This window comes from Pantherophis guttatus, chromosome 8 (assembly GCF_059756535.1).
Source record: "Pantherophis guttatus breed Tessera chromosome 8, ASM5975653v1, whole genome shotgun sequence".
NCBI classification, from domain to species: Eukaryota; Metazoa; Chordata; class Lepidosauria; order Squamata; family Colubridae; genus Pantherophis; species Pantherophis guttatus.
Window position 1 is genome coordinate 39,595,995 of NC_142070.1, and position 14,560 is coordinate 39,610,554.

The 14,560-nt window shown below is 34.3% G+C and overlaps 1 protein-coding gene across 2 annotated transcripts in view; it reads right to left on the reverse strand.

Moving 5' to 3' along the window:
- Nucleotides 1-3,894: 3,894 nt before the first annotated feature.
- The window catches only part of USP53 (ubiquitin specific peptidase 53), a 31,582-nt gene continuing 20,916 nt past the window's right edge, over nt 3,895-14,560 (reverse strand). For both annotated transcript variants that reach the window (XM_034401421.3, XM_034401422.3), the window contains 6 exons: nt 12,593-12,733; nt 11,224-11,370; nt 10,338-11,055; nt 9,529-9,605; nt 6,883-6,964; nt 3,895-4,922 (listed from right to left, as the gene is read on the reverse strand). In XM_034401421.3, coding sequence (XP_034257312.2) covers nt 3,941-4,922; nt 6,883-6,964; nt 9,529-9,605; nt 10,338-11,055; nt 11,224-11,370; nt 12,593-12,733 — 2,147 coding nt within the window. In that variant the 3' untranslated portion in view covers nt 3,895-3,940. The remainder of the gene's footprint in view (nt 4,923-6,882; nt 6,965-9,528; nt 9,606-10,337; nt 11,056-11,223; nt 11,371-12,592; nt 12,734-14,560) is intronic.

Here is a 14,560-nt window from a genome sequence, read left to right on the forward strand (position 1 = left end):
TAAAAAAATCAAATATTGCAAGCAAATATTAAGACTGTACAGCCAGCTATAAAAAAATGAGAAGTTGACCAAGTTCCCCTTATTTGCTAGCAATAAATTTGTGCAAAAAATATCTATTAAGACTTTTATATTTCTTTAAAGCACATATACTCACAAATCCAACACTTTTCATTTATACAGAAAATGAACATTTGCTTTACGTTTTTAAAATACAGTAATACTTAACAGAGGTAATTCACATTACTTTTTACATAAATATTACAAATTCAAATTACTTCAGTAACAGCTTTCAATTGAACACTTTGATTCCAGTACTTCTAGTTCCATTTTTACCTCTAAAGGTGTTACATTACATATTACCTGCATATCAGGAATGAAATGAACTTTTTTTAATTTAAAAAAAGTTAAAATATCAAAAATTAATTTTAGTTACTTTGAGATGAAGTTATTTCTCTGTTTTATTTGTAATCATGAATATGTTAACTATACATGCTTTAAACAAACCAGTAACTTCTGAAAAAGCACTCGAGCATGATAGATACCAATAAGATTAAAAGCTAAGTCACCTCCGTAACAAGAAACCAACAATGTGGAGTTACATTCATAGTTAAGACAGACAGTTTGGTGTGGTGGTTAAAGCACCAGAATAAAAAACAGAGGACTTTTGAGTTCCAGTTCCACCTTAGGCACGAAGTCAGCTGGGCAATTTGGGCCAGCTTAACTCTCTCTTACTCCTAGGAAGATAATGGCAAACTACTTTTAAAAATGTCAAGACAGCAAAGGACTTTGTCCAGGCACTTGTCAGGAGTCAAGACTAACTTGAAGATATGGAGAAGAAAATAGGTAAGATACTGTCAGTGTAAACAAAAGATATTTGGGACTTTCAACTCAATCTTGATTGCAATTTTTGGGGAAGTTTCTGAAATATTTTGCTAGTGCCTTTCTAGGGCTGAGAGTAATTGCCTCAAAGTCATTTGTTTATTGTATCTAAGGCAGGACAAGAACTCCGATCCTCTGCCTCTAATCTTACCTCTTAGTCACTAGACCTACTGATAGTCTTCAACTTATGACCATAACTGGAGCTGGAAAATTTGTTGTTAAGCAATGCAGTTTTAAGTGAGATGTGGCCTGACCCAGTTTTATAAGCTTTTTGCCGCAAAGCAAATCACTGCGGTTGTTAAGGCAAACATGTGACTGACTTGCAACTTTCCCTACCATCTTTCCCACTGGCTATCGGAAGCTGGCTGGGAAGATCACAAATGGTGATCACATGACACTTCAACTGTTGCGTGAGCCAGGGGTCAAACACTCCAATCACAATCATATGACAGTGATTTCTGTAATGGTTGTTGTGCAAGGAGTGGTCACAAGCCACTTTTGCCAGTGCCGTTGTGACTCCAAAGGGTCATTGAACGAATGGTCATAAGTCAAGCACTGCCCATATCTTTCAGACATTGCCTCTGAAAGTTTAGAGAGTAGGAAGACTCCTTCATTAATATAAATATGGAACTTCAATGTAATAATATTCCTTATTGTAGGAAAGCATGCAAGCATCCCTATTTTACACTACTAATAATGTTCTGAGTAGGCCCAACCACCAATTGTAATAGCATTTTCCCCATTTGGTCAAAGTCACAAATTTGCATTTGTATTTAATCCAATTATAATGCAAACTTGCAATGGAGTGTTCCAAAACAGATAGCAGCTATCATGCTGAAAACTAAAACACATTTACATTTTTCGGACCATCTTTGTAGTCATTATTTTAATAGAAAATGCTTATACAAAGAAATTTTAAAGGTACGGTGTCGTACACCTAACAACTGCATGTGTATTCCATTTCAATCTTTAAAAAGGAACATTTTCAGGCTGAACTGATCAGAATCCATGTTTATGTTTCTGCTGGTTTTAAGAAAATCAGAGTACTTTCTATACATGCAATGATTTAAATATTCTCTACAGCAGCTTTAATATAAAAATATATTTATACAATTCATTTATCACATTTTTGCAGCCCAACAATATACTTAAATATTTTTATTACAAACAACTGCTATGCATAATTTTCGTATTTAAAATACTGCACAATGCAAGAAACTATTGCTGTTTAAAACGCTAGCTACCATAATATATACTGTATATTAAAATAAAATCTAAGACTTCATTAAGGCATTATTTCAAATATTTAAAAGATAATAATGAGATCCTGGATAACTGATTCAAGAAAATATATCAATGGTTAATATTTGTCTACTATAAAATGTAAGTTTTTAATGATTATATAACATTCTGTGCATATTTCTAATATCCGCATATGCTTCCAGCATTTAACAGTTTCTTGATTAATCTAAACAAGGAATTTTAAAATAATTTTGTCATAAAATTTCTTATGCTGCTAGTCTCATATGGCAAAACAGTAGTGTGACTATTAAATTTCTAATTAAGAGTACCTGAATATAAGGGAAAGTGAATACCCATTTAATGCACTTTTTTCACTTTCTTGCAAAAGTTCTAAATATCTCACAACCAGAATGTTTAAGTATTTCATAAATACTTTCCTTGTTACTCTCTGGCTACTCAGTTCATTAACAAGAACCATGCTTCTTAGGAAGCCAATTTAATACACTTGTAACTGTGTAGAAAATGCAGTATTTCACACTGTGAAAGTTTTGTCCTGGAGCTAATCAGTTCACAAGGAAGTCATAACTACAAAATGACATCAGACACAAAAGCCTGGAAAATTGCTACAACATGCAGCCCATCTATATCAACCAATAAAGCTCTCTATATATCTTTCACTTGAAAGGGAGCATTTCAAAACTGAAGTGTTTGGCACACTTCTGATACAGACACACACACATACTTTGTGTTTGTGTGTGTGTGTATATATACGTGTACACATACATACACCTAGTATAGTATATACAGTATGTGTGTGCATACACACACAGTATATATTTTATATATACGCACAGTGTATATTTGTGTATATATATAAATATTTATAAATACTGTACATACATACTAAAAATAATCCCATATTGTCATACTGAGGTAGTACGGTGTATGTAGATTATATTCAATTTTTACATAGCAAGCTTGAAAGTGCCTTTACATGAAAAAAATGAAGTGCATGTAAACAATTTGTATCACTAAAAATTTCCTTTTATGACAAACTTTACATAAAGAACACAATTTTCATAAGGAGACAAAAACTCTCAAGGCCTTTATAAAGATCATACTACCTTGTTATTGCATGTATCCTTTGGTGCGTAAGAATAATCCTTATATTTCAATCATATTTCTTTAAAGCAGTACAAATTACTGTACACACTTGTGAGGGTCAATTTATCTGTGAAAGGGCTTATCCGAGATTATATATCATACTCTCCATTTCATATTCTGTGAAAGATTTTTTCATGAGAATTCAACATTCAAAATTAAATAATGAAGCTTAAAAATGCTCTATTGCCTTAATAATATGGGAGTTGCAAATGGATACATGATTTAGGTTTTTATAACCTACAAAAGTGCTATAGTTAGTTGAAAATTTAACCAACTATGGAATCGATTCCAAAACGTAGTTTCAAATATATTTATGGTACTTTGAAATGTTCTAAATCAAGTCATTTTAAAAGAAATGGTATTCATGCTTTTATTTTTTTTAAAAAATGCATCTATTTATCATATGAAAGCAATTTAAATATTTTATAAGTTCCTCATTTAAAAGAATAGCCACTTTGATTGACCTTATGAAAAATTGGCATTTTCACAAGCATAAAACCATCTTTGATATTTCTTGATCACGCGTGCACATGCAAGGGACAGTTCATTAATGTGTACTTTCCAAATGAAATGTAGCTAAAGTATGTAAACTTAAACATCACATTGGGCTGGAGTTCTAAGGATTTATATTCATTCCCAAATCATTCTTATTACATTACACATTTCCAATATTAGATTTATGCTTTTGCTGTGCTGTGGGATGATTTGATTCAGAAGTGTGGTGGTGAGACGTGTCCAACTGTATTCCAGTGTGTAACAAAGATCTTTCTTTGTTTGACCCACTAGTATCTGCAAAATACAATTTTGGTCTCTGATGGTATTTAATTCTATAAGTGTCGGTCATACAGTTATCAACTGAAAAATAAGTAGTAGGCGATATAACATCATTTGCATTTGCATCCAGGGAACTAGAATTTGGTTCAGTAAAACAAGTCCGTTTGTTTAAAGGATTACTGGATACACTGCATAAATCCTTTCCTAATAAACTCGGTGAAAAACTCATCTTAGAGGACTCATTGCAATGAAATGCTTTCAACCGTTCTTCATCTGCAAATGAACTTGCTTCTGGTATACTTTTTGAAGTAGTAATAGCAACACGCTTTTCAGTTTTTGGATGATCTGTAAAGTTCAACTCCACAGTGGGTTCTTGTTCTATGCCATGCAAATGGGACAGATTATATTTCTTTGGTGGTAAAGGTGGTGGAAGATTTTGGTAAACTGTTTCTGTTGCATCATCATACTTGTTACTGTACATGCTGGTTTTATGTCCAGTAGATGGAGCAGATTCAGTACAGCAAGGCTTGGGTTTGTTCTGTTGTAAGAAAAATGCAAGAGTAGGAGTAGAATTAACAGTCTTTGTATGAGATGCTGGGCAGGGGACTTGCAAATGGATAGATGAAGATTCACAGTTGTTTTGAATTCTTTCAGACATGATTCCATTCTCACCAATATAAGAAAAAACTGAACTGTCAGCACTATAGATATTTGTCTCAGTAGGTATATTTTCACCAGACTGTGGTAAAGAGTTTTGCTCGTTGATTGTACTGTTTTTTATTTCTTTTTCAATGTGATCTTTTAAAGCTGTCTGCAGTGCTAACGTAGGTAAAGACTTCTTATTGCAATCTGGTACGTCAGTCCTAGAAAGCAAAATATTCAAGGATGTAAGTATTAATATAAGTATTACAAAATAGTAAATATAATCCAATTCTATTTGTTAATTACTAGAATAAAATAACCTTTGTTATTTCATGGTGGGGTTGAGGTAAGCCTGTAAGTTTTAAAGAATCTAGTCAGATGTAAACATTGTAATATTTCAGAATCCAAAATTTTGTAAACAAGTATATAGGTATAAGCAGGCTTTATATTCATGACTGAAATCAGTAAAAACAGCAAATACTCTTGGGAAAGAAAAGAATCAGCCAGAAATTATGATGGACAGTAAACTGGTACAGGGAAATTATGGAAGAAACGTTCAGATTGTCTGTGTCCATTAGCTAGGCATAAATGTCTAGTTGCCAGACAAAACCTGTGCTTCAGGCTCCATGAAAATATAACATTTAAAAAAATACAAATATTCCAATGATAATTGGCATAAAGACAGAAAGTTCTCAAAAGATGGGAGTGCTTCTCCATTTTATTGCATATTGTCAAATATATATCTATATGCCATTTGCCACTGATACAATAAACCAGTGATTTTCAAACTATTATTTAAAATGTCATCTATAAGATGGGGTAGCATGTCCCCAAATACTAAATGCAGAAGGACAAAAGCACTAGAGGGATATGTCTCCAGTTTGTTTGTGAGCATGGACACAGTTTGGCCATTATGAAAAACAAAATGCTGGATTAATATAAATCTATTTCAAAGGAATTGTTCTTACACAGATATAAATCCCATCCTAATATAGCGCTTTAGTATAACCATCTTTTTTCTGAATAAATAAATAGTTTATATTTATGGAGGAAAGCAATAGAATAGCAATAGCACTAGTACTAGCACTTATATACCACTTCATAGTGCTTTTACAGCCCTCTCTAGTTTACAGAGTCAGCATATTGCCCTCAAGATTACGAACATAGGCTGCTCCCTGAATGGCCTGGATAGTAACAGAAGAGTGCAGCATGTGAGCATTACTTAACTTACATGACCATAAAAACGTATTTTTTCACACTGATTTTTTCATGGTTGAAGAAAAGATGATGTAGATAACACATTCCTTTTTGATAATGTATTTAACATCTCTAAAATGGTAAGTTATAGTACATCATCTTTTTCTTTTGTTCAATGTGTAATACTGATTTTATCTGGTATTGGAAAATTAGAAGACTCCATATAACACGAGTAGTCCTCGACCTATGACAGTAATGGAGCCTGGTCATTATGTCATAAATTGCAAGGGTCCTAAGTCAAGTAATTTTATGACTTTTTTAGTGGTCATTAAGCAAACACTGCAGTCACTAGGCGAACCCATTTTTTACTATACGGTATTTTTGCTAAAAACTCAAAGTAAACACCAGGTTTTGCAGTGACCACAGGATAATGCCAACATCCGTAAATGAAGGTTGGTTGTTAAGCACCCAAACAGGGTATTGTGCTGGTGGGGGCAACCCTCAGAATTTTGGAACTAGCTCATAAGTATCTTTTTTTGGGGGGGGAGTGGGGGTGCATAGTAACTTTGACTGGTCGTAAGTCAAGGACTGTCTATATCTATTTATAGAAGTCATTGAAACTTAGGCATCCCCAATGTGAAAACTTTCTACCAATCTAAATTGAAAGCAAGACATTTGCCAATAGTCGTAGTATATGGCAGTTACAAGAGAATAGGACATACTGTTTAGAATTATAGAGACTAATTTCAGAACTTCAAGGAATATTTGGAGACCTACAGAGCAGTGGTGGGTTGCTCCCGGTTTGGGCGAACCGATAGCGGTGGTGGTAGGAGGCTCCGCCCACCCACCCAAATGTCAACAAAAACGCTTTGCGAACTGGTAGCGCCAGGATTTGAAACCCACTACTGCTACAGAGCCATACATAGAGCTACATATCCCTGTTACACATTACAAGCATAGTTAAAAATTATTATGTAAAATTACCTTTGTATCTGCAGATGAGAAGTTGATGATAAGTTAGGTGGCTTGTAGTTAATATGCATATTAACTTCACCTTTCTTCAGTGCTGAAAAACAGTGTTTATTATTTACTTTCAACATATTTCTTTATAGTTAAGTTTTACTTGTTAGACTTGGTACAGACAAAACCTTCCAGCATAACACTCATAATTTTAAAATTCAAGGAAAAAGTATCAACATTTGTTCACATATGTTTTTCCAAAATTATCCTTAGAAATGCCATAATTAATAGTGAACAACATGCAACATATTCAAAAGATCCTTTCAGATCTTTGTGGTGACTCCGACCCCCGAGCCCGTCTTATCAGAGGGAGAAGGCTCCGAAAGCGAAGGAGAGGAGTTGGCCAGGCCTCCTTCTCCAGGACCCTCCTCTCTGGCAATGCCTCAGGTGTCTCCCGAGGGAGAAGAGATTGGCCAGGAGCCAGGTATCTTTGAGCTGGATCCACGCCAGCGTCGGAGAGATAAGCGCACGCAGCAGAAAAGGAGGCGTGCCAGAGATTAAGCTCAGTCACTGGACCACACCCCACAGGGGATATAAGGGGGTGTGGTGGCCATTCAGGCTCTGTGACGGACAAAACTAAACAACTAGCAAGTCGCATTGTATCTCTGAAACTACGTTATCTGCCTGCTTTGAATTTAATACGGACTGGACTTGACAATTCTTTGACTTTGTATATTTGCTTTGGTTTATCTGACGGAAGTGGAACACCTCCCCCTGTGAGTAAAGTTCTTGGCAAGCAGCTACTGGGTTGCTGCCAATCCTGTTATCGAAGGAATTTATTGTCTGCAAGTTTTATTTAACCCCTGGCTATCTGTTTGTGTGCGTGTGTGAGACGGGGACAGAACAACCTTAAGGAAATCAACCTAACATAAATTCCTTCAAACCCAGTGTTTTCAACAAGAAAAATATGTATGCATTTGACACAGATATAGGCCAACAATAATATTTAGCTCGCTGAACATTTTCAGTGCCATGTTCTATGGAACTTTTCAAACTAGTTGCTTGTTTTTCTGCTGTTGAATTACAGCTGGAGTGGAGAATCCCCACAAAAAATCCTGCTAAACTACAATGTTAGCATTCCTTCTTATTTAGCCCTGCTGGCTGGAATTGCTGAAGAATTTTAAGTTGGCAACACCTGCAAGGCTATGGGTTCAATGTTCTTAGATTATTACTATAAACACAGTTAGATTTGAAGGAAGTAAGGAAATTGGAATAGTAGAAGAAAGAATGAAAAGCCGGAGTTCTCAATTTCAAATGTGTACTGCATTATGTATCTTAGGATTTAAAAATAAAGAAAAGTCAGTTATAGGTAGTCCTCGACTTACAACAGTTCATTTAGTGATCGTCCAAAGTTACAATAGCACTGAAAAAAGTGACTTATGACTGTTTTCACACTGATGACCATTGTGGCATCCCCATGGTCTATTCTATTGTAATACTGTAATTTGATTTCTTAAATTAAGCAGTGATTATACTGCACAGCCTAATGGCCTTTTCCAACTCTAGCTATAGGTAATCCTTATTTAGTCGCAGTTATAACAATAATGAAAAAGTCACTTTATGATCAAGTCTCACATTTATGACCTTTGTTATAAAGCAAAAGAAAACTGAAATAAGATCATCAGCACAGTCTTGGTTTTACTTAGCAATCACTTTGCTTAATGACCAAGCTGACAGTCCCAATTGTGGTTGCTAAGTGAGGACTACCTGTATAAGCATCAACATGAACATACTGTGACAAACATCATGTAAAATTAATGCTAAAAGAAAAAGCCACGATAGCTTAATCCTAAAATCTGCTACATTTACAGATGTGTGATCTGAAAGGGAATTTCTACTATCTGTTTTCCCTGACTAGATAATAGTAATTAGGCATACATAAGTAAATGTTTAAAGTGCCAAATATAATTAAATTATCCTATGAGATATTGTTTTGAAAATATTTTCTAAATACATTTTCAAAGCAACATATATTTTTTTACTGGTACTGATACTAATTTAAATTAGATAAAAGTGTAACTGATTAGGTAACAAAGTATTCTGAAACTCCATGAAAGTACTATTATTATTAAATCATTATATATCTTCAACAGGAGGTGGCAGTGCAAGCTTGCAACCAAATACGCCCAATAAAGTAGCACTGTGGCAAATGAGAGTGGCTCGCTGCTTGCCTGCCTCAGAATTCCAACTAATATAAAAATAGATGTGTTATTTTTCTCTTCTGCTGACATGAAGATCCATGCATGGTTTAAATCAGACACAGCTCAAAAGGAATTTTGACTCTATGTTCTAGTCATATTAATATGTCTGATGTTAGGACTGCACTTTTATTGCCACTATTAATGAAACATTAATATTTTAGAAGTTGAGAATAAATTTCATTTATATTATTTTTTAAAAAATATTTTATTATTTGAACATAAGTTTCCACAAATTGGGTACTAGATTTTTTTTCAAGAATTGGAAAACAATTTGCATAGTAAACCTGCCAACAGTATCAAGAAATAATTTGGAGAGTTATAATAATTCTAACATTTAAACAGTACATTTTTATAGTCAAAAATCAATTAACAGTTTAATAAGCTGTTGTAACACATATATTAACCTTACCTTCCAAAGAGTTTTTGTTTGGCTGAGAGAAAGTCTGCAAGACATTTCCAGAATATCTAACTGATAGATTTTGGTCACTATGAAAAAGGATACACTAATTATCAAGTGCCTGTACAAATAGCGTAACAAAATTCACCAACCTTGAAACATTTTACTGAAACTTTTAGAAAAAAACAGCTAAATGTTTCTACACAGGAATCTAGAAATTCAACAAAGAAATATATTTTATATTAAAAAAGTCAAACCTTGTTCCTCTTTTCTCTCACCCTCTATTATAACTGGCAATACAAAGCAATCATTAAGAGAACATACCCAACTAAAGAAAAGTTAAATGGAAAAAAGGGAAGCAACAATATTTTACATGACGATAATCTTAGTACTTTTACAAAACTCAGTGTCCTTTTTCTAATAACTCAAATAGTGCCATCTGAATATAAGTAATGTTACATCTGGATCTTAATAAAATGTGTTTAAATGTTTCCCCCCCCCTCAAATATAGGAAATCTACATACATAATGTCCATAGTAAAGATTTTATTTGATTAATTAATTAGCAAATATTTTCTATTTGATAATTTATAATCAAATATAAATAGAAAATCAATTCAAGCAATTCTACTTATTAGACAACTGGTTTTGTATTTCTTTTCTCCCAAGCTTTTAATTAAATACCATGAAGTCTATTATGATTTTAAAATGTCTATTTCATTTTAAAAATTAAAATTTGGTAGGATGTTTGTACTATGGTATTGTTATATAATAATGCATATGCATTTTGTATAATCACAAATATATTTTTAATATCATTACCTGCAGAAAATGTTTTCTTTCAGACTGTTGGGGTCAACTGGGCTGTTTCCTCCAGTAATGGGTGAATCCAAATTAGCAGATGCATTGCTGATATGATCACTGCTTTCATAGCCAGATTCAGTCCTTTGTGCCTGCCAATTATCAGGATGAACCTTTCTCTCTATAAATCCTGTTGTTTTTTCTCTATTTCCTTTCTTTTCCAAATCCAGTGAATTCTGGCTTCCCCCTTGTTTTGCTTCATCTTCATAGATAGTCATCAGACCCTTCTGATTCTGAATTTCTTTGGGGCAGTTGACTGAACTCTGCTCCTTTTCATGTTTTGGTTTATTGCTTGCATTTAGCTTTGATTTTGAGCTATGCTCTTTTTTCTCTGAATCAATAAAGATGCTATCAACATTCAGTGTTTCTCGCATGGGTTTCCAGCCTCTGCTTCGACTTCTGCTGCTACTGATGCTTCCCTTGTCTTTGGAATCTTGGCTACTATCTGTTTCATAACCAGCTGTGTTGTCAGTTTTCATACGGTTCCCTTTCTCTCCATCTTCTGTTTTATTTGAGCTGAATGTCTGTACAGTGGGTCTAATTTGATTGTGCACCTTTTCATGTCGATAAGTTCCTCTCCCTTGACTACCATATAGACGTTCATTCGAATGATGCCTAAATCCAGTTCCAGAAGGTGGTGATCCTGGTTTAAGATTAGTGTGTATTTCTCCTGATAGATCTTAAACAAAATACCAAAACAGATTATTTATAGTTTTTATTTATTATTTATTTATTATTTAAACTTTCTTCTTTATATAAAATATCTTTCAGTTCCTTAGAATTTCAAGGAAAAGTTAGATAGGTTTAATGTATATGGGAGGAGTTAGTCAGAGGAAAATTCTGTTACCTTTTTGTTTCCCAGATTCTCTCCTTGATCCTCTATCAGAATTTTTTCTTAATGATGATGGATAACTTTTCATCTCAGCTGCTTTTTGAGCACATTCTCTGGAAAGATCTTTTGTTTTTTCCCTATGATCATTATGTCCCAATTTACCTGCAGCAATAAATGAATTATGCTATATACGTTTATGGTAATGGAACAGACAAGGAGACCATCTAATTCAAATTTCTCTAAACTAAATCCAGACCAACACAAGAAAATAACAGCAAATATAAAGAAGTTTACCTCCTGCAACATATAATACTTAGCAGATTACAATCATGTTATTTTAAAAAAAGCAGGGGGTTAATATCCTGTATTTTGGAGGAATTCACTAATTTTTCTTCAGAGGTATTGGAAAAATGTTGGATCTCTGAAGTTTCTTTTTTTTCTGAAGGTACTGAAAATGATCAATCTTAAGAAGCAGCATATATAGGTTCATTCTCATACCTTCCCTTTTCCAAAGCTTAATCAGACCAGGAATGACGAAAGCAACAACAAGACTACTTCCAGGAGCACGTAGAAACTATATTCTAGATTATATGGTTAAGAACTCAATAATTCTAAAAACACCTTAGGTTTTTAAATATACTACCCTCCATACTCAATCAGATTTGGAATAATCACACTATTTGAAATTACAGATAGTCCTCAATTTATGACCACAAATAGGACTAGAATTTCCACTGCTATGCAAGGTGGCTGTTAAGTGAGTCATGCCCAGGTTTTTTTATCTTTTTTGTCCTGGTTATTAATCACCACGGTTCTTAAATGAATCACTCAATCATTAAGCAAATCCGGCTTCCCCCAATGACTTTGCTTGTCAGATGGGAGGGTCACAAATGGTGATCACGTGACCTCAAGATGCTGCAATAACTGCAGATACATGCTGGTTGCCAAATGTCCAAATGTTGATCACATGACTATGGCATGTGGCAATGGTCATGTGTGAGGACCGGATCTAAGATTTTTTTCAATGCCATTTAACATTGAATGGTCACTAAATGAGGACTGCCTGTAATTTCAAATAATAGTTTTTGATTCATTTGATTCTCTTTATTTAGTTTGAGGATTTATGTGGAGAACATATTATGTTTTAGGTCACATTTATGTAGAAATATTGAAATTTCAAAAGGATCTGATTCACAAAATTTGAGCACCAATGTAACATGTAGGTACATGAAGGTAGTTTGCTAAACAATTATATAATTAGCTTATATAATGTTCAATTACTAGAAGGTAATATTTTAAAAAGCTAAACAAAAATTATGTATGATTACAATTAACTTAAGGATAAGTCATCCCAGTAATTTAAAAAAATGTGTATGATACATACTTGACCCTCTGACATTAGTAGGCTGAGTATAGTTCCTAGTAAAGGCAGAGTTTTCTAACTGAACTTTTTTACTCTTCTGGTTAGAAGTTTCTTCAAATCCATTTACACAATCTGATTTAAGAAAAGTATATTTCTCAAATCCTAGAAAAAAGAAATGTTAAAAAACATTATTTTTAAGAAGAAAAAGATTACTCATTTTATCTCTGAAATTGGTTTTTCAATGAACAGCCTAAAAATTAGAAATAAATGCCTGAATATAAGCTATACTAGGCACACTACATAGTTTAAATTTAATAGGAAAATATTTGAAATGATCAAACTTTACCTTTTACTTATTAAAAAATTCAAAGTAAAATTCCATTTCAGACTAAAAAAATCCACGTTTTAAAAACATTGTTATTGATCAACAAGAAAAAAAACACAACCAAGCAAGAGAACAACCAAGCTCAGAGAATAGTAAGGACTCCACAGTTCAACAATAAGCTACATGTATTCTCTGATAGAACTCTAGTATCTGATTTTTAGTTTTAAAAAAATGTATTTTGCATGTACTCCATCCAATATGAAAAATTAAATATGCCTCAGACTCAATTTATTAATTTCCTAAGAACTAAAGATCCCACAACTTTCCTATTCCTAGCACTGACAGCAAGAAATTGTGCATTAATACATTAATGTTAAGGATACCAAAGTTCAGGAGATTGAAGAAATTGTAGGAATAAAGATAGAAGAGGCACCAAAGGTAGCAATACTCTCACTATTGGAAGATATAAAGTGTAAAAAAGAGACTAAAGAGTTGATAACAAATTTGTTGACCGCAGCAAGGTTAATGATTTCTAGGAACTGGAAGACACGAGGTGATTATTGTTTGGAAGAATGATATAAGGAAGTATGGATATTGCCATAAATGATAAACTGACTTGTAATATTAAAGTAAGGAGGGGCATAACGAAAGTAAATGAATTCAATGGAATCTGGAAACAGTTCCTAATATATGTGTTTTCGGGGGGTAGGGGGACACCACCACCAGAAGAAGCGTTAAGTTTTTGGAAGCAGGAATGATCCCGAGGGGAGGGGGAGCACTTGTTGATTGTTTGTATTGTGTATATTGTCATATATTATAATAAAAATAGAAAAGGGGGAAAAAAAGGATACCAAAGTTCATTCAATCAATAACCTAACCTTATTAGCTTTTTAGAATTTTTTTAAAAAAATTTTTTAGCATTCCATGGGGATCCCATGGGAACAGAAAAACTCTAAAGTGATTACCATATTTTTTGTAGTATAAGATGCTCCGGAGTATAAGATGCACATTAGTTTTTGGGGAGAAAAACAAGGGGAAAAAAAATCTTCCTCTGCCTATCAGCATCCATCGGTATTCATCTGGCTAGTGTCCTTGCAGCAAACAGCCTGGTCAGCTTCAGCACATTATCGCAGCCTGATTCAGCATGAGCAGCTGATTGGCAGTTGGATCGGCCTCCCGGAATACCACCAATCAGCTGTTCTAGGCTGCAGGGATCATCACAGCCCATTGCCGCCTCCGCACGTCGCGTTTTTGGTCTCTGCATACCCCATTTTTGGCCTCTGCACGTCGTGTTTTTGGACCATTCCAGGTGGTGGGGATTGCCACCGCTTCCTGGAACCGGCCGAAACTGCAACGTGCAGAGGCCAAAAATGGGGCGTGTGGAGGCCAAAAACACGACGTGTGGAGGCTGAAAACGCAATGCATGGAGTTGGTCACAATATGCTGTGGCAATCCCCCAGCCTGGAACAGGTCTAAAACAGAGCGTGCAGAGGCAAAAAATGGCTGAAGGGTGGGGGCCGGCAGGTAGGCGGGGGCTTCAACGTCATTTGCTGTATAAGACGCACAGACATTTCCACCCACTTTGGGGGGGGGGGAGTGCATCCTATACTCCGAAAAATACAGTATATTGTATTTAGGATGTTTATCCATTTTTAGTTGTATTT